Source organism: Lycium ferocissimum, chromosome 7 (assembly GCF_029784015.1).
Source record: "Lycium ferocissimum isolate CSIRO_LF1 chromosome 7, AGI_CSIRO_Lferr_CH_V1, whole genome shotgun sequence".
Taxonomy (NCBI): domain Eukaryota; kingdom Viridiplantae; phylum Streptophyta; class Magnoliopsida; order Solanales; family Solanaceae; genus Lycium; species Lycium ferocissimum.
In genome coordinates this window covers 30,951,600-30,978,477 of record NC_081348.1, presented here as the reverse complement: position 1 = coordinate 30,978,477, position 26,878 = coordinate 30,951,600, and the positions used below count along the sequence as shown (strand labels likewise).

Sequence of the window (26,878 nt, the reverse complement as noted above, 5' to 3'; positions counted from 1 at the left end):
ACATATATAATCAGTCTGGATTAGTTTGAAATTGTGACTTTGTTGTAATTTCCTATTATTGTTAGAGAATTTCATTAATAACCTTTCCCGCTCAATTTGAAGACAACCCGAAACCGAAACGGTTACATCAGATAATGACCCGGGAAGCGACAACGACTTTATCGGATCCCAGTGGCAATCATCGTAAATCCTACTAAACTACTAGCCCAATTCCAAAACTCAACCAAAAAATATCTTCTCCATTTGGAAAATGCGAAATCTCTCGAACGTTCCCCTTGGCATCACAATCTTTTTTCTTGCCAGATATTTTCATCTTTTCCCTTCATTAACACAAATCTTACAAAACATCTCCTCCACGTTACACATTGCCTTTCTGCCTCCTCCTTTTTTCCCTCTTTAAATTCTCAAATATTGCTCCACTTTTTTATCTGGTTCATAACTGCATTTGTCTATGGTTTAATTGAATTAATTACACTTTGTGCTGTACCTGTCAATTAAGGTACAGTTTCTGTTTTCGTATCAATTTTTTGGGATTTTGGGTCTGGTTTAGAGAAACGGTTATGGATCGAGAAGGAGGATCCGCTGGATCTTGTTACTATTCAGTTCTCGGGATTCGTAAGGATGCCTCCTGCTCCGACATTCGCTCAGCTTATCGCAAGCTAGCTATGGTATGTCGTACGTAGTTTATTCAACTCCTGTACTTTTTTTGTTTAATTAACTACAAATTGAGATAAAAAGTTACTCTCCCTCTCTCAATTTATGCGGTACATTTTGAATTTTGAGAGTCAAAAACTTAACTTCAACTGTACATTCGGACAAATAATCTGTTTAGTATAAATCACAATGATTGATAATTCAAAATATTTAAAAGACATACTCTCCTTTGTTTCAATTTGTTGTCTTAATTACTAGTTGGACCATCAAAATTTATATTTTTTATCATAATATTTTGAATGGCTAACTATTGTTAACATGAGTTAGTTTGATGCCAGTACTAATCAAGCCAAACTAATTGAAACGGGGGAGTATTAAAAAGTCGAGATCAAAGAAAAAACTTATTAAATCTCAAAATTTGAAAGATGCTACATAAATTGAGACGGAGGGATATGTTTGTACAAATATATAGTACTCTGTATAAGTGCATGTGTGAGTATTATTATAACAAAGCGTGTGATAATACTTCAGAAATGGCACCCGGATAGGTGGGCGAAGAATCCGTCGGTGGCCGGAGAAGCTAAACGCCGCTTTCAGAAAATCCAAGAGGCCTACTCAGGTTATTACAATTCTTCATTTACAAAGTTTTTTTTTACGGAATCCCTTGACGGCGTGTGTGTGTCTTTATTTTGCTCGTTGAAAAATGGTGTTTTGAAGGGAATTGACGGTCGTTAGTTGTTCCGTTATTCGTGTTGGCAGTTCTCTCCGATGAAGACAAGAGGTCAATGTACGACGCCGGTTTCCTTGATCTGCTTGAGGAAGATGAAGTACGTAATTTTGTCCTTTTTATAATCATAATCCCCAGATTTTTTGTTCTCTTGTTTTTTATATATTGCCAGTTTGCCGCTACTTTATTACTAGTTGCACAGCTGCGAAAAATCCTGGTGGTCGTGATATAGCAATTCAAAATTAAAATTGTAGTGATGATATTACAATTCGAAATTATATATTAGGAATTTATCTCCTAAGTCTTGTCAATTGCAATTCAGCTGAGTATTTCAGTTCTGCTATTTCCGTTTGTCAAGTTTATGTGATATTTCTTTCATCAATTACAAGAAAATGACATTATTTTTTTATTCGAAAGCTTTTGCTGTCTTATTCTTAATGATATAATAATAATTCGTCAGACCTTTACCTTTTATTGGAAAAAAATTGAAACTGTGTAACTCTTACGGGTCGTTTGGTACGCGGATTAAATTATTTTGGGATTATAATTTTAGGACTAATTTATCTTGTTTGGGAGATGAGATAAAATAATCTCAAGATTAGTGGGATAAGGTGTGTTTCATTTTATGTTCTGTTTGGTATAGTACGTATAAATTTATACCTTTATATGGTACAAAATTAAATATCAAAATTATTATTGGGATATCTCAGTTTATATCATGCACCTAACAATCCCTTACGGCTAGTTACTATTTTGTACTATTCTTAAATGTAAAATAACTTTTGTAGCTCGCGTATTTTTTTTTTAACTTGTGTTTTAAAAGTCTTAACTTGTTTTTTAAATTGTATGTTTAGTTCAACTCGTATTATTATTAATACGCTTAAAACAAATAACGGGACGACAAAAACTCTACTGTTTAGTCGTTACTTTAGCCCGCCGTTTTCGTTGTGTCACTTTAGGGTAATTATAAATTCACCCCCTAAGTTGGAATTGTATGCAGGGGATGGGTGATTTCCTGCACGATTTGATGAACAGAATGGATCAAAATGTTGGGGCGGCGGTAAGTGATTATAATGAATTACTCGTACATGTTTTTTTGCAAGTATATGATGCTTTATATGATTATATTTATTTTGTTTGTTTTTCCTTTCTTCTTTGAATTAATGGGAAAGGAGGAGAGTCTAGAGGATCTACAGAGAACGTTTGTGGAGATGTTCGGTGGAGATTTTGCAAGGATGATGGATGATGAAAATCCAACGGCTATGAAGAGGGCACGTGATGTAGGTTGCAGCACAAGTGCTGCTCCAAAACGCAATTCCGCTAATTTCAATGCCAATAGCACCTCTTATAACTGTCAATTTTAAGCTAAAGATAGTGAAGGTGGTCCCTACCCACCCAGCCCCTCTTTGAATTACCTGTAACAACCCTTTGATGTTGATTCTGTGGGCTGGATTAGATGAATCATGGAGGAATTAACTTCTTTATTGGTGGTCAAAAGAACTTTTTTAGACATTTATGATTTCTAAGGAAGTTGTTTGAAAAAGCTGTTGAAGTGTCGGGGGATGTTGAGTTGCGTAATAAAGCTTTCCTTTGCTAAAGCATCTTTTTGTGGCTCCCCTAAAATATCTTCCCGTGTTATTATTCTCACAAATTTGATATTTGTAATTTTCTGAAGCGCCTCTAATTATTGCTTGTTTTGCCTTGCGATTAAACCTTTTACTAGGGTCAATTTTATTGTTGGTCTCTTGTGAACTCAAAATCCAGCTTGTTAACCTTGGTCAACCTTTTTATTGTATTGTTGAGCTCTTTTTAACTCAAGTTTCAGCTGGAAATGATGAATAACATCCGATTTGGCTAATCAATCTTTTCAATATGCCGCATGCGATTATTTATTAGTTTTGCTAGCACATTCATTGCGAAAGGTAAATAGCTCAATGATCTTTCGTAATACCACTGTAAGAATCTTATGCATTGAATGGTCGAAGTGTGGAATACTATTAAGGATCACGAGCTGCTATAATTCATTACCTCTTCTAGTCAATTCATTTCGCTTGATAGGTTATGTCAATATAGTCCTTTTTCTTTTTGTCTAATCAATATTGGCATGAAGAAGATTAATAGTGACAAAGAAATAAAACGAGTATTTGTCTTGTCAAATCAGAGAAGACAACAATTGAGCACGGAGGCAAAAGGCCAATGTTGGTAGTTCAAAGGGTGGGTGTGTTAGAATTAAATTAAATGTAAAGGGGGAGACGTGTAACGTGGGAGGGAAGGATAGGATGACACATAGCCAGACGATGATTATTTTATAATGCATACAGTATGAGAAGTGGCTTGAGGGAATTGAATAGACACAAAAGGAGCTCCTAATAAGACAGGCGGCATTCTTTTTTCTTCCTCATGTTTTGCCTTTAAAAAGTGAAAGAAGATATTTATGGAGTTAAATAATTGATTGGTGCTTGGTAAAAGAGTCAATGACGTTAGTTGGCCTTTCAAAGTAGGCACAATATTTTATTTTTACATTTCATCGTTGTACGGTACTATTGAACATCTTGTGTCAATTTCAGCGCATTAAATTTTTATATTTTACATTCTGCTGGACGTAAATGTGAAGTTTTTGCAGGCCCATCCACTCCTTTTCTTTGTTTTCAGCAAATCTCGTTGTTTCAAAGAAATTTGATTGGTTTGAAAGGCGATGTGGCCAAGATTTTGGGAATTCAAATATATAAAGTAAATGCGTTTCGAGGTTGAACATTTATTATATATATAAAGAATTTTAATCTAAATGCATGAAAGAGGTGAGCAACAAGCTGAGGTACTAGCTCAACATTTGAAGTTATATATTTTTCTATAACAAACACATGTTTTACACATAAGGTGTTCAAAAGAGTGGACTTGAAGTTAAAAAGTGTTGAATTAAAAGCCTGTTTGGATGAAAGGTTTAGAACATAATAAAAAAAATAAGTTGGGGTAAGCTCTAACTTATTTTTTTTTTGATTTGAAGTTGTTAGATTTTTTCTTATAACAAACACATGTTTTTTTTTTGAGCATTTTAGCATAAGGTATTCAAAAGAGTGGACTTGAAGTTAAAAAGTGCTGAATTAAATTTGGGCAAAGTTCAAAGGGGCATCGATGGCATGGAAAGACAGAGATAATAAATTGGTGCTGTAACTACTGCTCCAAAGATCTCCGCCTATGCACACACATTATTACATTAACTTGGTCATGAAATGGTAAATATTTTTTGGCAGTTCAAAAAGGGTATTTACCCGTAAAAATGGTAACAATTAAATTTGTAAGTGATTTTTATGATATGTGGTTTTGATTAATGGGTTATGTTTAACAATAGTAAGCAAATGATAAACGTATGTTGATGAATAATAGTAAATAAAGCTTAAGAAACCAAATTTGTAAACTTTGAGAATTGGTCCGATTTGGGAGATTGCTTTCTTTAACCGAGCCAATCACTTAAGAAAGTTCCATTGCCTCCTCTTCTGATTACAAGTGTGAAGAATAATGAAAAGCTAACCCTCAAAATGAAGGGGTACACCTCTATTTATAGCTACCTCTATTTATAGCTACAAATAGATGGGCCTTAGTACAATCTAAAAAAAGTTTTTCTAAGAAAACCCTAAAATGGATAAGGCGGCGTCCGTACGGTCATTCTGACATCCGTACTGTCGTCAGCGCAAATGGCGGAACGGTCAAGTGACGCGTGGCCTGGCCCATAACGGATACTCCGAGCCTATGTTGAGTGTGTTTGCTTCAGGCTCGAGTTCTCTGTGCTTATCAACATACCCTCGGTTTTTGACACTTAATTGGAAAGACTCACAACTCCCCGGTTCTCATTACCTTCGATCTTACCCGAGTCTAATGACCTTATTCCTCTTCGATCTCGTATTGGACAGCTGCAATACGAATTGCTTCGGTTTTTACCGTATAAAAAGGGAAAAATTTTATTCCCTCTCGCTCATTTATTTACCACTTGAATTAAAAAAAATGGGGCAAATATTTTGACACTCTAAAAAAATCAAATGATATTAAGTACTTTTTGTTCAATTTAACTTCTACTATTTCAAGAAGTACTAATATTGATGATTTAATCATATATTTTATGATTAATGCTATTAAATAACATAATTTTGTAATCACTTGCGTTAAAACCTTAAATACTGTCTGAGCCCCATATCGAGCTCTTACGGGATGAGAAAATCTCCTTAAAATCGCTTCGATTATTTTCACCTCTTGAACTAGCTTTTAATTACGTTATTATTCATGGTCGTCTTTTATGTATGGACCCACCTAGAGAATGCCTAAGCTAGCGTTTGGTCACAAGTACCCAAAAAAAAAATTAAAAATTTTGATTTGGGTGATGTTTTTCAAGTTTTGAAAATGTGTTTAGCCATAGTTTTTCAAACACATGTTTCACTTTTTGTTTTGGAAAACATGAAATATTACTTATACCTATAAGTTCTAAAAAACTATCAAGAATACTCAATCGTACAAAACATACATACTTGCTAATCCCAAATTATACAGAACATGATATTTTAATAACAACTGCTAATAACATATTTACTAGCTACTACAATTCAAATTACAATACAAAGATCCATTTTTATCTTCGCAACAGATTTCTACAGTTGGTAGAGCAATTTTCCCTGGGATTTCTTCTTTTACTGTTTAGGCACACTTAGCTCGTTCCTTTTATAGAAGATATTGCTTTAATTGTGGAAACATGATAAATAGGCTTTAATGGAGGAACATGCTAGATAAAATTAGTTGGGACATAAATGGATGAGGCTTTTATATAAAATACAAAAGTTTGGGGTAATTTTTAGATGTTTTAAAAATGCCAAAACATAGATCTTGGCCCAAAAACATGTTTGAGCCAAAATTTGAGATTTGAAGATTTTTTTCAAAATTTGTTAAAATTTTTATGACCAACCAAAGATGTGTTTAAAATATACTCTCAAATTTTTTGGCTAAACGGAAGCTAATTGATGATTAAGTCCTCGAGGTTCGGGTATTTCTAGGGATATGAATAAGAATGGAGAAAAAACGTAAGTACACAATAATCCAATAATATTTACGTACTCTTAACAAGCAAATATTATTAACATTACATGGCAGGTTCAGTGTTTTATAGCAAATCAAATTGCTATGTTTAAGGAAACCTTATGACGTGAATAAAGCCAATCCCTATTTTTATGTTCATAGTATAACTATTTTTTTACTGTTTCCTACTAACTTCACAAGATCTTTTTCCCAACGTTTTTTCCGCACCTTCTCTACTTCCTCCTTATTCTCATCTTCTTTCATTGTTCCATGAATAACATGGCGGGGAACAGGATGTGAACACAATATAATAATTTTCGTGTTAAATTTTATTTTATGTAGGTTGATAAAAATGTTATACATAGAATAATATTTGTATAATTTATTACACCTTTTATAATAAATTATACATATCCAAATTTGATTATACACTATATAGTATTTTATATATCTCGTATAATTTTATTATACATTGTCTAATAAATTATATTAAACATATTGAAGGTATTATCATGTACATGTGGATGATACTTTGTAGTTGGATTCTAAAAAGTCATCAAACTCTTCATACATTAAATATATTTAGTCTAACGTAATCCTTTGTAACTCGAAACTATCAAGAAGGAAAAATGAAAATGAATGGAGAGATGAGCAATTGTAGATGGAGAATGTATTAATTTGTTGAAGAAGAGATAGAAGCGAGAAAGATAGATGTTCAGTTAAAGAAGAGAGATAATGACAATAAAAAGGGGATAAATGATACTATAATCTAATCCCTGATTTAGGGGGACTTTTTTTCCATATAATATTTCTCAATATGTATAAATGTAATAAACAGTGTTCTTTTTGAAGAATTTAAAAAGTTATGCTATTTACGTGCTTAATTGTAATACTGTGACTTATGGTGTAATTTTCTCAATAAGAATTGCTTCCGAAATCATATGTCGTGGCCACAACTAACAACATATCAAAAATGACGTAACGTGAAAATTGCAACTCTGCTAGTTCCAGGCCCCACCATTCATTCAAGAATTGCAACTCTGCAAGTTCCGCTCCCTACCATTCTTTCAAGTAAATATTTGTTGACCATAAGTATTCTAGTTTCGAAAAAATATTAAATAATGGTGCGGACCAATTCTATAGATATATCTGAGACACTATATTACACTGGTCTATGTGTGCACAAAAATAAAATTGGACTACATGAACAAGCGCGACATAGCATGTGCCAGAGATGGAGCTAGAAGTTCTGTTGTTTCATGTTCATCGTCTTTGGAGTGTCCAATCCTTGTTTTATTTTATTTAATGTTATGGGAATAATAGTTTTAAAAAATATTTGGGAATACGTAGTTATCAACAAAATTTTAGAATGTAAGCGTAAGGAACAGGGAATCACATGTTTACACAAATAAAATATCTGTGGGAGTAATTCTTCTTGTGCGGTGGAAGTGGGGCTTATGAAGGAGGTGGACAAATGACATTTAATGCCTAGAGTTATTTTAAAAAAAAATTATTCTTCTCCTTATTTGGTTACTTCTTTTTATTTCTAAATTTAGCCAAGTTGCTACTGTACCTTTTGTTTGATTGTTTCTATTTCCAATTAGTAGAAGTATCTTTGGTTATCTACTTTCCACATCATTCCATTTTGAACTTCACGTGATCAATGACGTTTCCATCTCTAATGTCCTCTTAACTTCTTGCTATACATCGGTATGGAGTATCATTGGAAGCACTAAACCGATTAAGTCAGCAAATAGACCAAGTATGATTTAACTGGTTCAGAGAATACTTAAGATAAGATAGATTGGATCAATTTCAAGTTAATACTCAATGTGGTTATATTTGTAACCCCAAAGTAGGAGTAGCAGTTTTTTTAAATTTCATATCCTGTTAGACGTCTTCATTTCAAAAAAAAAAAAAAGAAAAAAAAAAGGAGAGACAGAAAGTCATACTCGATGTAATCATAAATCATGTAAGTCATATTATCTCGAATTATTTTAGATTATTTGTTCATGATCCGCACATTTTAGTTAAACGGCTATTTGACTAATTCAACTTAAAACACCTCGTTCGTTAAACACTCTTGATTTTATCCAATTTAGAGGAGCTCCATATGGAAAACCAATGTATCTACTTACTACGTATTAATTGAAGCCCCACTTTGAGTTGTAATACAAAAGTGATTGCTAAAAAATTTCGAAAGATAATTCAAACAACGTAATCTGAACTTCTTTTTTAGTTCGTTTTTTAAATGTTAAGAAGCACACTGCGTTGGTTTTTGGTCGGACCGATTATTTTAAGAACCTCCCCAAATGGGGGTCTCCAGAAGCATAGTTACAATTGCTTCAACTTTATTTATTTTTGAAGAAATAAGTACTTTAATCACTTGGATATATTCATACTGAACTTCTCCTCAATTTTTTATAGAGGTGATCCATAATGGTTACTAGAAGTTCCTCTTTTAGATTATTGAAACAAAGAAATAGTAGTATAAAAAATAATTATTTTAAGGGTATAAAGCTTGGTTTGGTTTCTTTAGGCCTAAAAGACAATAGGCTGATAAGCAACTGTTTCTATTTATTTATTCCGTGTCCATTATCTTATTCTTGCAACTTTCATTGGTTCCTTTGACTTATTTTTTGATAGATAAAACAATCAAAACTGTCCTCTTGTAATTTAATTACACGATATCAGTTTGGGGCATCCCTCCTGTTGATGGGTTTGTTTGATTTATAGCATGTTTGACTAAATTAATGAAAAGCTAAAAGTGGTTAACTTTTTAAAAAAAAGAATGCTTTTTTTAGAAAGTTAGAGTTAAGTTTTTATCCTTTTGGAACCTTGATCAAACACCATTGTTGTTCTAATATTTGCAAAAATAATTTTAAATCGATTAGCCAAACACAAAATGCTAATCTGTCAAAATACTTTTTTGAAAAAACAATTATGATAAAAACACCTTTCTAAATAAAAATACTTTGAAAGTTTGTCAAACAACTATAAAGAACAAAAGCTATAATTAATGGGTTTGGTTCATTTGTTTTATGTTCCAAGGACCAGCCTCATTGTGGGCTGCCCACTTTCCTCGTGCAGCCTAACACTTCTACCCATTTGGGCGGACATCCATTCTAGGACGTCTGGGCTCGTCTAATAGAGCAGTTCTTTGCGTGCCCTATTTTTTGCTGGTCTTTACTTTTTGTCCTCGTAACAAACAATTTTTTTCCGTTGTATAAGTTTATACTTTTAATTTTTTGCTCGGATTGCCTTTCAAACAGATTGATCTTTAATTTTTGTCTCTCAAATCGCTGGTCTTTAATGTTTGCCTCTGCTTCTCATTTAATGAAAATTTGTGGGCTAAAGTATCCTTATTCGCAAGTCTACGAAATTAGAGATTCTGGGTTTGATCCCCAGCAGAGTCAAAAAAAAAAAAAAAAATCACAAGGCAATGTTTCATAGAAACTATGCCTTGTCCAAAGATAGTTGTGTAGAAATGAAGTTATCCGGCATAAGTTGTGTAGTAACTAATTCGCTCGGCATAAGTTCATAGAAACTTTATCTTGTCCGACATAAGTTCTGTAGAAATAAAGTTATGCCAGATAACTTAATTTCTACATAACAATTAGGTATAGATCCGAATTTCTTTTTTCTGTTTTTTTTTATTTCAGGGATATTTTCGGCCACTTTTTTTGTTACTTAAAGTGCCGAAGGGAAAAAATTAAAGACTAGCGAATTGAGGGACAAAAATTAAAGATCACCCCAAGATAGAGGCATTCGTGCAAATTGTCCTTATAATTTTGCATCATAATATTTCACAAGTTATGTCACACGTCCTTAAAAAACTTACTCCTATTACCCTGCTGGGCATAAGTACAATCGCTAAAGGCAAATATTCAGCACCAGACCATTTGAAGGGTAACCCGTGCAATTTCTTCTCTGGTTAGTGTTAGATTATAAGTTTCTGATTGGATTGAAACTTGATCTTATTTCGCCATGGGTTTGGATATTAACTTATGATTTCCTTGATTTTTGTCATGTTTTGGTCTATTTTGTCAAATTTAGATTTTCCAGGTAGTGCTTTTTTGAACATGGACTAATATTGCATATGCATTTTTTTTCGGTATAATTGTAATTATATTTTTGGCAAACTTGCTCTTAAGTATTCTGATTGTTTATGTTTAATTTGCTCGTTGATGACTTGTTTGGGTAGACGTGGATGTTCTTTTTCTACTAGACTGACTTGCGCATTCATTGTTGTTTCATTGATTTGTTTATATCTACGTGCAAAAACATTTGGGTGTTTTCGTAAAGCATATTAGTTACTCCTTCTGTCCCAAAAAGATTGTCCTCCTTTCCTTTTTAGTCTGTCCCAAAAAGATTGTCCCTTTTTCTATATTTAGAAACAATTTAACTTTATGAGATGATTCTTTGTACACAAATATCTAAAGAACTTGTTTAAATACACATTTCAAGAGTCTTCCTTTATTTCTTAAACTTTGTGTCAAGTCAAAAGAGGACAATCTTTTTGAGACGGAGGAAGTACAACATATTGGTTTCGAAGGTGCTACTTTCCCTTCTCTCATGGACCACTCAGACTGCTCACTGCACAAGTGGGATCGGTTCAATATTTACTCTTCCAACTTCATGATCAAGCATGAAATGTAGAAAATAGAGTTATAATCTGCTATAATATATTGGTTAAATTGCACTAATTATTTAGTAATAATTTTGACATTATCGGTGTAACAATGCGATTCAATGTGTTCAAAATAGTACTGTGATTCTTCTAACTGAATAGTTATAGTAATATATAAGTAGTATTAGCCAAAATGTCTCGAATAAAATTGATACATAAAGCTTCCAGCCTTTATAATCCGTTGCCGAAAGAAAGTTAATAGTACAAGATTATGAAAAAGAAAGTCAACTCCAATGGGAAAAAATGAAAACCGTAATTGTTATACTCTTTAGTAAGTTCCCATAAAAGAATAGCCACATAATAAAGTGAGGTTCAAGCATATTGTTTATAACAAATATTACGGAGCATAATAAAAGCACGACTATTATTACTTCATAATCTTACATAATTTTGCAGTTTATACTACACTGCCATTATAAGTGTTAAAAGAATTTGAATCTAGATACATTCATGGACGTTGAAGTAAAGGAATTAAACGTGCACCCACGCATTCGAGCAGAGCCTTCTCATTCACATGCTTGAATTCCAACTCTTCTCGTCTAATTGGAAGTGTGTCTGTCATAAGGGTGAAAATTAAAGCTCCGATGATCCCTTTCGAGTTTATACTCATAGTTTGAATCCCACGGCTACGAACACCACCTAATGAAATATTTAACGACAGTGCCTAGCTTCAATACCAATTCTTCGGCTTCTTCTTCAGTCATCCTTTTTTTTCCATTCTTTCGCCAAGAAATTATTCAAATACGCAACCCATATCCTCCTACAGCAAAATTAGACTTCCTCATAACCACCCCACCAAGACTTATCTCATATATTTTCTTTCCTCCACCAATTAATGATAAGCCCAGTTAATTTGTAGCATATTTTTCTTCTCGTTGTTAGAAGCAGACAACATCATACCTATTCTACTCGGCCGCGACCATAGTACTTTCTTGATAAAAAATAAAGTTTCGAGCATCTTCTAATATACATATATAACAGCACCTCACTATAATAGTCATGGAATTCCCGGACAAACGTTGCCAATGTAGAGAGGTTTGACTGTACTAAAAAAAAAAAAAAAAAAAAAGACAATCGCCACAAAAGGTTGCTGCAAAATAACAGGACAGATAAAAAAATCATCACTAAAAGGTTTGCCACAAATAGAACAGGACTATTGTCACCGAAAAAATTTCATATTGAAATATCTCAAAACATGTATAATATGTGGACAATTAGCAAGTATACATTAATTAAGCAAAAATTATATGTTGATTATACATTTATTATACACAAATTATACAACAATGATATATTTTTCATACATATACTTTAGGGATACATATTCTATACGATAATGATATAGTTTCTACACATGTGAAACATTTTTCTATACATATACAGTAGTGATACATCTTCTATACAACAATGATATAGTCTATACGTATGATACACTTTTTATCAGAGGCGGATCTAGGATTTGAAGGTAGCGGGTCACAATTTCCTTCAATGTACATCTTGTTAGGAATGTGTATTTGGGTCGGGTCCATCTCTTTTTAGTTTATTCGGGTCAACTTAATAGGCTTTTTTTTTTTATTTGCAAATATGAAAATTACATCTCAAAAATCAAGAAACGAACATAATTAGCATCTTAAACAAGGAATCACACTCATTAACACCCATTAACAACATAAGTAAAATCAACATTTTCACCAAGGGACTTGCATCTCTTATGTATATTAAAAAATGAATTTGCACAAGTAAAATAACATCTTCAATAAGGGAGTTACACCAATCAAACTAAGAAAAATAATAGAAAAGCTCTTCAATAGGTAAATACTCCCCATAAGTAAATTTAGAATTAGATAAACTACAAGTTCTCAAAAATAAATCATAAATTTCATGTTTTTTTCTAAGTAGTGCTTATGAAATTTCCATCACAATTTAGGTAGTAAAGTGATTTAAATTGAATTTAACAATTAGAATAGCATAAATTTTTATAATACACTCCCTCTGTCCATTTTTATTTGTCCATTATACTAAAAATATATGTCCATTTTTATTTGTAAGTTATATAGTTTGAAAAATCAAGACATAATTTACCATTTTGTACCTGTTTTACCCTTATTATCAAGTACTCCAATTCATTTCTCATTTTATTTATTGCTTATTAAGAGTGTCCCAAGTTAAATATAGACAAGTAAACATGAACGGAGGGAGTAATAAACAAAAGAAATTATAAAAAAAAAATTGAATTTTGATCTCAATCCAAAATTACCGTTGAGACCCAAGTTTTTTTATTTAAATACTCACAGATTTGAGATTAAGAGAAATGTTTAATTTAAGGGATTTTGAAGTTTCTATTTGTGTTTTCTCACTAGAGATCATAGATAAAATAATAGAAAAGAGGAAATGCAATATAAATAAATAAAATATAAATAGAAAATTGGGAGGGCCGAAAAGGGAATTACTGGTTCAAAAGAAGTAGAAAGTGCAAAGAAAAACGGGAGTCGAAAAATGTTCAAGATAGATTCAAACTTGTGCTACCAGCCGTGACACCTTTGTCTAATTTACGACTGAGGGTGGCAGGATCAAATGTTTAATCTAATTTAAGCAAATTATAACATAAATATATAAAAATTTATTAATCGAGGGGTACCATGCCACCCCCACCCTAAAGGGTGGATCCGCCCCTGCTTTTTATACATATACAATAATGATACAGTGTAATATACATATGCTGGAATTAGTTGAAAAATTGTTAGAAATGAAATTATTTTAAAAAGGTTAAAAAATGACTTTTAAAATTTTTGGGCTACTGGGTGTCAATAGTTTCACTCGGTTGACCATTTGTGTCTTTTTCCCTATTTATTATATTTCGTGTCAACAAAGTTGTGTTCAGTTGAACCTAGTAATATACTCTCCATCCGCCGCCACAATCTAGGCTCATTTTTTACTTAAATTATTGGGTGCTAAGCTTTGTACTACAAAGCTCCACTCAATTAAACATGAAAACAAAAAATTCTACCAACATTAAAAAAAATCAGTCTTTTTTGGTCGAAAAATGGAAACCTTTATTCAACCAAAATGGGACTTTGTACACCTGCTAGTTCATATAAACATTAGAACTAGACCTCATAATTAGTTAAGATAACCACTCTAGCCTAAGGAATCTGAATACACCGAAAAAGAACTATCTAATCCCTCTAGAGGGGATAACTATTCAAAGTTGTTAGCATATGCTTCCATTTCCATTGTTGGTTTCCTTTGACATGTAGTTGAACTACATCTCCCTCAATCTATCTCCACTTGGTCGCTAGACTCCTTGAAATCTCCTTACATTTCTTTCCAGCCAGATATGATACACTGTTGCATTGAACAAGAATCTCAGTATCTCAGACTTTTGTCTTGTACTCTTCACTCTTTGGGTCATCCAGGTTACATCTGTATCCCAGCTGATAGAGTGTCTAGTAACCCTAACCCTCTCAGTATTGCATTCCAAATGTGGCTAAAGTACCTATAGTCAAAGAAAAGGTGAGCTAGTGTTTCCTTTGTTCATGAGTCACAGAGTACACATTCCTTGACTACTTGAATGCCCCATTTGGATAATCTGTCAACTGTAGCAAGCTTGTGTTGAATAGCTAGCCAAGTTATGAATTGTTGCCTAGGAATTATGCCATTCTCTATAGTCATGCTAAAAAAAAAAAAATCCAATCTTGTTATGCATTAATTCAATAAGCAAGGTTAATAATATTAATTTGATTGTATTAAATTAAGGATATAATTTTTTTCCTAGAAAGGTCAATTAATTTTTTTCTTACTCCTATAAAATTAGTTCAAAGGATTGGAATGCATTATTATTACTCCCTCCGTCCCAATGTGATGTAGTTTGATCGGGCACGAAATTTGAGAAATAAAGGAAGACTTTTGAATTTTGTGGTCTAAAATAAGCCATAGATATTTGTGTAGTATAGATCATCTCGTTAAACGTAAAAGATACAATAAAGTTTAAAGTTAAATTGTTGCCCAAATAAGAAAATGTATCATTCTTTTTTAGACTGACTAAAAAGAAAGTGTGTCATATAAATTGGGATAAAGGAAGTATTATTATTATTATTATTATTATTGTTCAATAACTATGCATGTTTATTAGGAGCATTGATAAGCTTTTTTGTGTTCTTTAATTAATTGAGCGAAAGGCTAGCTAGTACGTTCCTTAAACTTGGTCGAAAGCGAACATTGCCTTTTGACTACTCCATTTAGACAAGACAATGAAGACATTCACGAGGCATGAATATATTTGATTTCTCACTAAATCTTTGTATTGTTTGAGAACTTTTCATCACCTTTTGTTGTTCTTCCTTTTCTTTTTGTTTGTTAGTCCTTCTATTTTAATCTGTGTATCTTTTTATTTTAATTTGTTTTAATATCACACATAAATCTTTTTGCAATCACAACATTAAAAAGTATTTTCGAATTTCTTCCGATTCTCAATTTATTTGTCTCAATCACGATTGAAAGACTTAAAAGTATTTTTTCCATCATGATTTGAGCCGAGGGTCTTAGGTAGTATGAACATTATTCTCGTAGTCTTTTGTTTTTCGATTTTTGTTAATATCTGTTATTTTTTGTGCTTTTATTGTTGTGACATAGTTTTTGTTCGTTATTTTTTCCTAGATTTTATATCAAACTTCTTATTATTTGCTATGTCTTCTTTAATTCTATACAGTGGCGGAGCCCGAATTTTCACTAAGGGGGTTCAAAATATAAAAAAATAAACATACGAAAAAGCCAAGGGGGGTTCAACATTTGCTATGTATACATAAAAAATAATTTTAACCGCCCATAATTCTATATATATTTTATTCCAACTGATTTGATAGGCGCTACTTGAGTCGAGGATCATCCGGAAACAATCTGTATATCTCTATATGACACACTATACCCTCTATAGATTTTACCAATGAAATTACACTGAGTATGATGTTGTTGTGTTTTTTCAAATACTTATATTATAAATGATTTATATTATAATATATATATATATATATATATATATATCATAATACTTAATTATTTTATAATAATTCATCAAATCAAGCCACCTATATATATATATATATATATATATATATATATATATATATATATATATATATATCATACTTCATACTTTAATTATTTTATACTAATTCATCAAATCAAGCCACCTAAATTAAAACAAAAAAACTAAGGGGTCGTTTGGTAGCTGGTTAGAATTATGCAGGTATTAGTTATGCAGGCATTAGAAATGCATGTATTAGTTATGCAGGGTTTGGTTATGCAGGTATTAGTTATGCAGGGTTTACTTATTTATGCATGGTTTAGTTATGCATAAATTATTTCTTTGAATGTTAGTTTGTTATATTAAAAGTTAATAAATATTATATACTTTTAAAATTAAAATATTTATTTACAATTAAAATTAAAATATTATTATTTTTTACGAAATATTGTATTAAAAATTATATAAAAATATTTGTTTAGAAAATGAAAGTATTTAAGTGGGAAGTGACGTGGGTAATATCAGTGTTTTAAAAGGCGAGGGCGTAAGGCGGGGCGTTTATGTATGCCTCGGCGAGGCGTAAGCCCCATGGGTATTTAATTTTTAGTATTTCATAAAATAATACTCCCTGTGTTTCAATTTATGTGAATCCATTTCCTTTTTAGTCCGTACCAAAATGAATGACCTCTTTCCGAATTTGGAAAAAAATTCACTTTATGAAATAATTTACAGCCACACAAATATTCAAGACTTATTTTGAACCACAAGTTTCAAAAGTCTTCACTCTTTCTTAAATGTCGTGCCCAGTCAAATGGGTTCACATAAATTGAAACGGAGGGAATATAACTACAATAAATATTTTTAAATAGGTAAATTACATTAAAAAATTGCAAAATGAATGAAAAATCTCTCTCTCTCTCTCTCTCTCTGTGTGTGTGTATATATATATATATATATATATATATATATATATATATATATATATATATATATATATATATATATATGCGCGCGCGCTTGATTCTCACAAAAAATTAATCAAAGCAATCCATTATACGCCACTTATAACTTGTAATATATATAACATAATTTTACAAGTACAAATAATGCAATGAAATAAAATCTATTATAAAATGCAAATCAACTCTAACATCTTAACTTTCAAATAATGAAAAAATCAAAATTTCTTAAAACAATATTACTATCATACTATTCATTTTATCTCCCTAAACAAATAATCAATAAAAATTATCATTATTATTATTAAAACGTAATTCATTCGTAAATAAAAATAAAATTACTTTCAAATAACGAGATAATAAAATATGATAATTTTGATATATAGAACAAAAGTCCAATGACAAGTGAAAATGTACCATTCAGCTATGTATTTTTAAAAGAAATATTAAGTGATATTTACCCTCACGATATTTTCAAATATTAAATATGCAATACTACGACTTGATATTTAAGTTAAACCCAATCTTCTTATTTTTATAGATAAAAATTATTAAGTATCATTCATTTGTTAAAGCATTATAAGGGTCATCAATTTTAATTAAGGAGTTTAACATATAATTTATGTAAGAACTGTTAGGCGAGCCCTGAGCCTTGGGCGTTAGGCGTGTCTAGGGCATACAATCGGGCTTTTAGGGCGTAAGCCTCACAGGAACTAAGCTCTGCACGTGAGCCCTGGGGCGTTTTTCCATTGACTTGCCCCAAGGCGAGCCTTGAAACTGCCTTTTAAAACACTGGGTAATATTGTCACTTTAATTTTTTATTCATGTATTAGTAATTTCATCTGTTACCCCGCATAAAATAATATGTAGATTCTCTCATAACTTATACATGTATTAGTTATGCGAGTTTCTAAATCGCAAACCAAATGTTGTACTAATTTTATACATGAATAACTTACTTCCTAACTAGCTACCAAACGAGGTATAAATATACAAAAATTAATAAATAAATAAAGTGTCTTCTTACTAGCTATCAAATATTATATTAATTATACAAAAAATAACACATGAATAAGTGGTCTCTTAACAAGCCACCAAACCCCCCTAATATCTTCAATTTAATGAAGACACATAAAATGAAATAGGATATTTATCTTATTTCCAGAACACTTTGGTGCATGCAGGTGGACACGTGGTGTACATTTAACATTAATTTGGCAGTCTTCTGTGCCGTCAAAACAAAAATTCAAGGCTATTCCTGTCAATTCACACTGAAAAATTAGGGTTGAGTCCACATTTCTTTTCCAGTCTGTCCTTTATATTTCCCATCATTACATTACATCAGCCACCTCACTCTCATCCCTGCAAAAACACCTTCGCATTATCAAATCTTTTTGTTTTTTTTTCTCAAATTTTTCTTTAATTTCTTCACTTTAATAACTACCTTCTCTGTTGGTCCAATCACTTTACATTGCTTAGGGTTCTATGCTTTTCGTTTTAACACGAAAATTCACTAGCGATTTCTTCCAATTTCTCTGTTTTTGACAAGGTTGAGTTCATGGATCCAACACAAAAGGTAAAACTAAGACCCAATTCATAATCATTTTTTCCAGCATTGCAGTTTTTTTTTTTCTTTTTTCAATTTGTATAAATTTACTTTTTCGAATGAATCCTTAATCACTTTGGTTGTCTGGTTTTTTTTTTTTCCTCTGATACAGGATGATGCTTCGGGTAATGAGACAACAGGGAATCCAAAATGTTGCTCTGATTGCAAAACTACAAAGACACCCTTATGGAGATCTGGTCCTTGTGGACCTAAGGTAATTTAATTTCACTCATTTTTTGTCTGAATCAAAGGTTTCTAGTCTGGGGTTTGATCCAAATCACGTGATCAGCTGCTAATTCGTGTTGTTAATTACTTTGTTGTAGTCACTTTGCAATGCTTGTGGGATCAAATACAGGAAGAAAAAGAGAACCCCAAGCAAAGGTCCAGAGAAGAAAAAAGAGAAACTCACTTCTAACAGCAATGAGGATAAAATTGGAAATTCAAAAGATGGCAAAATAAGCAAAGTATTGAGGGTGAAATTGATGATGTTAGGAAAAGAAGTGGTGATATTACAAAGACAAAGATCTGCAATGAAGAAGCCAAGAAATCAAAGGAAAATTGGTGAAGTTGAAAGAGCTGCTTTTGTTTTGATGGCTCTGTCTTGTGGCTCTGTTTTTGCCTAAACAAAGCACAAATAGTCAGTACTAAACAAAACCCTAACCTCTTTTTTGCTTATTAAAGTAGACCAAAAAAAAAAAACCCTTGTTTTTAGCTTTTAGTAGAAGCTTTTTAGGGTTATTAAAAAAATATTCTTAGTGTGCTAACAGCAAAAAAGAAGAAAGCCTTATAGAGAAATGGCTTGATTTTGGATGGAAGAAAGTGAAAGTGTATATATGATGGTGCTGATGATTGGATGTGACTTTTTTTGGTTTTGCATATTGTTGTGTTTTTGGTGTCTAAAATTTGAATCATTCATTGATATTCTGCAAATGTTAAAGTGGTTTTCTTGTAAAGTTGGTGAAGATCCTTAAATGTTGCCAATTCTATGTTTTTCTTCAATGGGCTAATTGTGTGATTGGTACTCTCTTTTTCTCTTTGGGAATGGGTGGCAAGTTGAGGAAGGGTAGGCAAGGAAAATCACAGGTTGGTGGAAATTGATACATTCAAATTACTCTTTTTGTTGTTCAAGACATTGTGCGTTAGTTTAATATGAGTAATTCGACTGTTGTTGTTCTATTTTGTACTAGTTCATTAGTTGTAAGAGAGAAAAGGTTATTTTCTTAGCGGAGTATTTAAGTCCTAAAGTTTCTTTTAAACTAGAAAGGGTCAATTTTAAGTTACATCATACATCTGAGATTGTGAATTAGACTAATGGTGTAATGTTTTAGTTCTTTTTAATATTACATCTTGGTTTAGATTGTGAATTCAACTTTTATCTAGGGCGGTCCAGGCAAACATTCAATGAAGAGGCAAACTGATGTCAAAGAAAATCTCTACTCACAGAGTAGTCATTCCGAATGTTGTTTTAGATTGCACTGTGTTTATTAATACAGTACTAAAACTACTGCTTAATATACATTTAGTTTTACAAAAGAGCATTTGTTCCTGTCATCTTGATTTTCCTCCTCACAAGTGAATGTTTAAAGAATCAAACGCTGCAAGAAAAAAATAAAAGACTCATTTAGTAAAATGGTCGACAGCAAAGTGCAAACCTGTCTGGTTCGACTATTTGGAGCTCTACTTTAGTTTAACAAACTATAATTGGTCAGAACTTTTTAAACAAAGGGCTTCATTTTGGTATTGGAAAAAGATAGGAAGAAAGTGAAATTGTATGTATGTATGATGTTGCTGATGATTAGAGATGCTTTTTATAGTTTTGCACTTTGTTGTCTGTTTGCCGCCTAAAATTGGATCATACATTGAGATTCTGCTAAACTTTAGTTTTCTTGTAAAGTTTGATGAAAAGATTCTCAAAAGTTTCCATGTTTTTTCCTCAATGGGTTGACTGAACGAGTCCATTGAAGGACGTGGTTAAACTTTATAGTTTCCTTTCCTCCTTTCGTTTGATGTTTTAATCACCAGCACTAAAAAAAGATCTTAGCACTAAAGGCTTTGTATTGCAATTTGCAAGGATCTGTTCAATACGGATGGCAAATTATTGTGTTTCTAATTTGAAGCGTTCAATCTATCTATGTGAACCCTCACAGATAATTAGGTGGATATCGCCATCCCACGTCCTCTTTTTCTTGTCACAAGGGTGAGTTTTTCTCTTTACCAATTCTTAAGACCAATTCCAGTAGAGGGTTTAGATAATTAACAACCGCATTAATTTGACTTTATAGCTTTATGGTTTAGGGATTGTCTGGTATATTAACCTAAACTTTGGAAGTAGATAGCATTTCAATTATTAAGAATGACAAATTGAGAAGTAGGAGTAAAATTAAAGTGCGAAGACAAAATTATTTGTTAGAAGTAGTTGAAACTTGAAAGCTAGTAAACTTATTGTGGTAGGATTCCTAGTGGAATTAATTAAGCATATTCTGTAGAATATAATAGCATTCTTAGCTCTTAAGAAAGACATGACAATTCCACAAGGCTAAAGTATAGCTCCCACTCCCAGCCTTTATCGACTTTCAGTTCTGAATGGACGTAAAATAACGACCCATTACCCTTTCTTAAATCTGATATAAGAACCGTTCAGTTTATAAAATAAAATTTTGTTTTCGACAAAGTAGTATGTAAAATGTTATTTTGTGGAAACAAAACCCAAAGTCTCAAATATTTGAATTGGCCTACAAGGGTAGTGGGGAGGGTGGGTCCTACCTCTAAATAAGAAGTGACACTTTTAATTTCTTTTCCACATGATAACTGGGGTAGAAGTTATTCATGAAGACAGAGTCCATACACTTCATGTTCCTATTAAACTACCCTCCAAATCCAATCAGCTTGTTCTTTCTAAATCTGAAAAGAAACTAAATATTCACTCAAGAAGAAGAAGAGAAGAGATGTGAAGAAGAGATTTCTGGTGGTGGCAAAGGGAAAATTAGTAGAAACGATCAGTCCAATTTGATGTTCAAGTGTACAGAAGAAAAAATGACTTGGTTTATTGAAATTTCAAGCTTTATGATCACCATTTCAATTGTGATCATTTTGGCCTATCCTTTTCTACCATCCTATCCTCCAGCAGAAGCAATAAAATCATCCGATTCAAATCCTGATCCTCTGTTCAACTATAAACAATCACCAAATTTCAAGAACTCTCCAAAATGTTCAATAATTCCCACAAGTTCCATTAGCACAAAAATTTGCAATCCTTCTCTAGTCCATATTTCAATGACCCTTGACATTAAATTCCTTCGTGGATCGGTCGCTGCAATTCATTCAATCCATCAGCATTGTCACTGCCCTGAAAATCTTTTCTTCCATTTCATTTCATCTGATACAAATCTTGAACCCCACTTGGAAAAAATATTCCCCTTTTTGGCTTTCAAGATTTACTATTTCAATCCAGGGATTGTGCAGAACAAGATTTCTTCTAGCATAAGGCAAGCTCTTGAACATCCATTGAATTATGCAAGGAATTACTTGGCTGACCTCTTAGAGCCCTGTGTTGAAAGGGTCATATACTTGGATTCTGATATCATTGTAGTTGATGACATTTCCAATTTGTGGAGAATAAGTCTTGGATCAACAACTTTGGGATCACCCGAGTACTGCCATGCTAATTTCACCAACTATTTTACCCCTAAATTTTGGTCTCACAAGAAGTTTTCTCGCGCGTTCCATGGCCAGAGACCTTGTTACTTCAACACAGGTATGATGATGATATTTCTTCTCCTGTTTTATGTAATTGTTTATGATCACATTGGATATTCTTTCTAAAGAATGGTTCAACCAATATGCAAGAATCAAATACTTTGTTAAAATGCAATGTCAAAGTGCAATTAATAAAAATTAGATATACCTATCTGGTACTAAAATAAAGCTACAGATGTACATGTAGTCCAAATATACACCTAATTTACCCTGTTTCAACAACCATTCATCAAGAAAGTCCTTACTATACCTAAAATACAACTAGGAATGTCTTTTTCTTTCTTGTTTGGTTACCTCTTTATGCTTAGGGAATAAGGAGCCTTTTATGGAAGAGTCAACGACTAAATCATGCAACGGTAAATGATGGATTTAACTTATTTATACTGACAGTGTAATATGTTAACGTGTTATAAAGCTTACTGTTACATTATGTTGAGGGACAACTAAACCTGATTGTCTAAAAACACAAAATAAAAATTGGTAGGACTAATGATAACCGAACAGTTGACATTTTCAGGTGTAATGGTGATTGATTTAACTAAATGGAGGAAGTACAGATACACAAGGAAACTAGAAAGATGGATGAAGATTCAGAGAGTGCATAGGATATATGAGCTCGGTTCATTGCCCCCATTTTTATTGGTATTTGCAGGGAAGATAGTACCAATTGACCAAAGATGGAACCAGCATGGACTTGGAGGGGATAATTTGGGTGGAAGTTGCAGAAATATACATGCTGGTCCTGTTAGTTTGTTGCATTGGAGTGGAGGTGGAAAACCTTGGCTCAGGCTGGATTCTGGCAACTCTTGCCCTCTCGACGAGCTCTGGGCTCGCTACGACTTGCATGGCTAGAAATAACATCCAATGATCACTTTTCGGCCTTATCGTTGAAAAATAGTCATTGTACTGAAATTTCAAATTCAACAAGTAAAACTTCAGAACAATGGCTACTTTTCAATTATAGGTGCTGAAAAGTGGTTATTTATGAATTTTCCCCTAGCACAGACCTGACCAGAAATTTGACAATTAGTAATTTCCCTATAAAATTCTGAATGCACCATTTTGTGAATCATCTTATCAATAATTGATAGTACCTCTAAGTTTAGCGTTTGTGCACCAAACGTATGTAAGTTTTTTACACGACCAGATTAATCCACAGCGACAAATGACTATACTTATTAGTCACCTAAATATAAAGTAATGACATGTTATAACAGGTTAAATTAAAAAATGATAGTGTGAGAATTATTTGTATTACCAGTGTACATTGATTATATATAAAATATATTTCTTAAATCAATACCATTTGAAGACCTTTTAATGACCCAATTTTTCTTAATCTCGCCCAGTAGTTTAGGTGAACTCTATGCATAAGCTATAATATCATATTTGAACTACTTTCCTATTCAAATCAAAAATAATTTTCTATTTATCCGTAATATTGTAAAACTATACTTAATAATTAGAAGAATTAACTAAAAAATATTTAAGAATGTAATAAAGAGAGAAAAAGAAAACTAGTTGGCAATACTCAAATCATACTAATGATTCTGCAAGCACAAAGATCCAAAACTAATATGTATTTTCTACCATTTAAAAATTGAATTCCTAGCAGAAAAAAATATTATTACATCTAAATATTATATTTAAAAATTGGGGGATAAGTTAATATTAACAATTTGAATAAAAAATATATCAATTGTTTCTTTCATTGTTCTTAACATATAATGAAGTCTTGGAATTAACTAATTTGCAACAAAATCCAATTTAATTAGTTTCAAATTCATCAGATAAGTCAAACTATTAGGGTGAATATATTTGTTTTCATAATAAAAGCTTTGGCGGTGAAAAAAATAAGAAAAGATAGAGCATAATCGATTATAATATACTGTAGTATTAATAGTCAAATTGGTAAAAATGGCAAAATGTATTCTAGATTATCAATTTTTTTTTTCATTCATGCCGAGAAAGGACAGCTCATTATGTTATTTGTTAAAATATTAATTCAATATTAGTCATCTTTGAATTTTATATTCTCACTTATAGTACTCTTTTTTAAAGAGGTGTAGAGGTAATCTTTTAATTTTATCTTTAGAAATAAAAAATCAATTTTTCGATATGTGGTATTCGATAAAGTTTTGAAGAATTATGATTAGACTATTTTTGAGTTACGTGTTTGTCTCAACATATATTATTTAAAAATATTACTATTTGTTTACTTAAGATTAAACTAGCAATACATGCCCGTGCGATGCACGGGCCGAACATGTCTATTCATTTTAATTAGCCAGTCCTTAAGGTTTGTATTTTGAAAATAACTTTTAAAAATATTGTAATTGTTATTATATATAGCAACATATATAAAATGTATTTTATGTACCATCACTTTAGTTATAATTAAAAAATGGAGTTGATGGAATTAAGTCTTTGAGATGGAAAGAGTCGGACTTTTTTCTCATTATCATGATAATAAAAATTATTCATCGATGTAAAAGAAAATTAGTAAGAATATGAGGGAAAATTAATATTTTGATTCTAAATTTTTTCTTTTAAATTCTTTAATATTTTATATGTATACCGACAGGTTGATATTCATTTCAATTAAGTAACTGCTCAGATCCAAACATAAGAACCATTGTTGTATATATTGAATTTTTTAAAAGCAAAACTAATAAAATATTTTTATTAAATTAATTAAAAAATATATTATAATTTTTTATGTTAACAACTATAGATAAAACAAATTGTTACAAAGAAATCAAAATTAGAAAGATTTATGTTATATCATTAATCACCAAATTTTAATTCTGAAATGAAAATATAAAAAAAATAATAACCAGAGACTGCAAAGGAGAGTAAATAAATAAAGTATTGACAATAAAGGAAAAGGGGGATAAAAGTCACTCCCTCCCTTCACTTTTACTTGTCGTCGTTAATATATCAAGAAAAAAAAATCTTCTTTTTATTTTACCCTTCACATTAATTATTCATTTCAAATCATTTTCTGAGGCTATTGAGACTATACACCAATAAATGTGGATATTATGATAAAATATAGTATACTTTATTTATTAATTCTCAAAGAACATGAAAAGTCAAAAGTGAACAAGTTATGTGTAGGAGAATTAAAATAACTTTTGGTACAAATTTGCATTGCTATTGTTCGTCATCTCTTCACGTTTAAAGTATTGACAAAGAAGAAAAATAGAGATAAAAGTCACTCCCTCTGTTTATTTTTACTTGTCCACGTTAACATATCAAGAGAAATAAACTAATATGGTAATTATTAATTAGTACGAAACTTCAATTATGTTGATTGTGTATAAAGATAACGACTATGCATATATTATAGGCATATATATTTGTATACATGTCATCCTTTTTCTTGTATTGCTTTATTTATCTTAGCGACTATCAAGCTAGGCAACGCAAAAAGAGTGAGGAGAATCATGCAGAAGGGGCTGGCCATTAATTTCCATAGAATTAATGAGTGAATATTTGTGTGTTCTTATTATTAATTTTACCCTTTAATTACTCATTTTCAAATTATTTTCGAAGGCTATTGAGACTTACACCAATAAATATGAATATTATGGTAAAATATATAATTTCTCTCTACCATATTACTTGTCACTTTCCCTTTTGCACGCCCATTAAGAAATCATATATTTTACTGTCTTACCCCTATGTCTCTCCAATAAATACATTCTAATCAAAATTGACTATTTTCAAGAACATTTATTACTAAGGGTAAGATGGGAAAGATTTAATTAATTTTATCTTGGTTTTGTGAATGAACAAGTAATTTGGACATATATTTTTAGTAATGTGGCCAAGTAATATGAGACGGAGAGGATAAGATGTAAAACATTAAATTAATTTTATTTTGGTTCTGTAAATGAACAAGTAATTTGGATATATATTTTTAGTAATATTGAGTACTTCATTTATGAACAAGTAAAAGCGCACGGACGAAATAAATATATGTCAGACAATTAAAATTGAAATGCATACTTGTATACATGAGCAGAGAATATATATTCAGTAAAAAAATAGTTTCGTAATGTGGCCAAGTAATATGGAATGGAGGGAGTACTTCATTTATTAATTCTTAAAGAACGTGAAAAGTCAAGTATAGTAATGTGACCAAGTAATATGGGACGAAGAGAGTATTTCATTTATTAATTCTTAAAGAACGTGAAAAATTTAAGTAATGTGGCCAAGAAATATGGGACGGAAGGAGTACTTCATTTATTAATTCTTAAATAACATGAAAAATCAAAAGTGAACAAGTAAAAGTGCACGGAGAAAATAAATACGTGTCGGATAATTAAAATTGAAGTGCATACATGTATACATGGGAAGAAAATAAATATTCAGCAAAAAACGTGAAAAGTCAAAAGTG

At 31.5% G+C, this 26,878-nt stretch overlaps 3 protein-coding genes and 1 long non-coding RNA gene across 5 annotated transcripts; 3 read left to right on the top strand and 1 right to left on the bottom strand.

Annotated features, from left to right (window-relative positions):
* Positions 1–277: 277 nt before the first annotated feature.
* On the top strand, positions 278–3,239 carry LOC132064335 (uncharacterized). Its single transcript, XM_059457284.1, has 5 exons — positions 278–668; positions 1,186–1,273; positions 1,414–1,481; positions 2,382–2,441; positions 2,554–3,239. The coding sequence occupies exons 1-5, from the start codon at positions 561–563 to the stop codon at positions 2,743–2,745; spliced, it is 516 nt and encodes a 171-aa protein (XP_059313267.1). The 5' UTR covers positions 278–560; the 3' UTR covers positions 2,746–3,239.
* LOC132064336 (uncharacterized) lies at positions 1,677–1,986 on the bottom strand. Its single transcript, XR_009416532.1, has 2 exons — positions 1,844–1,986; positions 1,677–1,804 (listed from the first exon to the last, which is right to left on the bottom strand). It is a non-coding gene; the product is annotated as an uncharacterized LOC132064336 (long non-coding RNA).
* A 15,204-nt stretch (positions 3,240–18,443) lies between the features above and the next one.
* LOC132062706 (GATA transcription factor 16-like) lies at positions 18,444–19,593 on the top strand. Its single transcript, XM_059455228.1, has 3 exons — positions 18,444–18,687; positions 18,830–18,931; positions 19,041–19,593. Exons 1-3 carry the CDS (start codon positions 18,670–18,672, stop codon positions 19,338–19,340), a joined length of 420 nt encoding a protein of 139 aa, XP_059311211.1. The 5' UTR covers positions 18,444–18,669; the 3' UTR covers positions 19,341–19,593.
* Positions 19,594–21,489: 1,896 nt separating this feature from the next.
* On the top strand, positions 21,490–23,577 carry LOC132064333 (probable galacturonosyltransferase-like 7). Of its 2 annotated transcripts, none has more exons than XM_059457282.1 (2): positions 21,490–22,471; positions 23,126–23,577. In XM_059457282.1, the coding sequence occupies exons 1-2, from the start codon at positions 21,727–21,729 to the stop codon at positions 23,323–23,325; spliced, it is 945 nt and encodes a 314-aa protein (XP_059313265.1). In that variant the 5' UTR covers positions 21,490–21,726; the 3' UTR covers positions 23,326–23,577. The 2 variants fall into 2 exon arrangements, with proteins under 2 accessions (XP_059313265.1, XP_059313264.1); XM_059457281.1 differs by having other exon boundaries at positions 21,498–22,471; positions 22,991–23,577.
* Positions 23,578–26,878: the final 3,301 nt, after the last annotated feature.

Bases quoted from the DNA above. Each gene is read 5' to 3' on its own strand.
- LOC132064333 (XM_059457281.1), top strand. From the start codon at position 21,727: ATGTTCAAGTGTACAGAAGAAAAAATGACTTGGTTTATTGAAATTTCA. The intron at 22,472-22,990 runs GTATGATGATGA...TGACATTTTCAG, and splicing joins ACCTTGTTACTTCAACACAG to GTGTAATGGTGATTGATTTA.
- LOC132064335 (XM_059457284.1), top strand. From the start codon at position 561: ATGGATCGAGAAGGAGGATCCGCTGGATCTTGTTACTATTCAGTTCTC. The intron at 1,274-1,413 runs GTTATTACAATT...TCGTGTTGGCAG, and splicing joins AATCCAAGAGGCCTACTCAG to TTCTCTCCGATGAAGACAAG. The intron at 2,442-2,553 runs GTAAGTGATTAT...TTAATGGGAAAG, and splicing joins ATCAAAATGTTGGGGCGGCG to GAGGAGAGTCTAGAGGATCT.
- LOC132062706 (XM_059455228.1), top strand. The intron at 18,932-19,040 runs GTAATTTAATTT...ACTTTGTTGTAG, and splicing joins CTGGTCCTTGTGGACCTAAG to TCACTTTGCAATGCTTGTGG.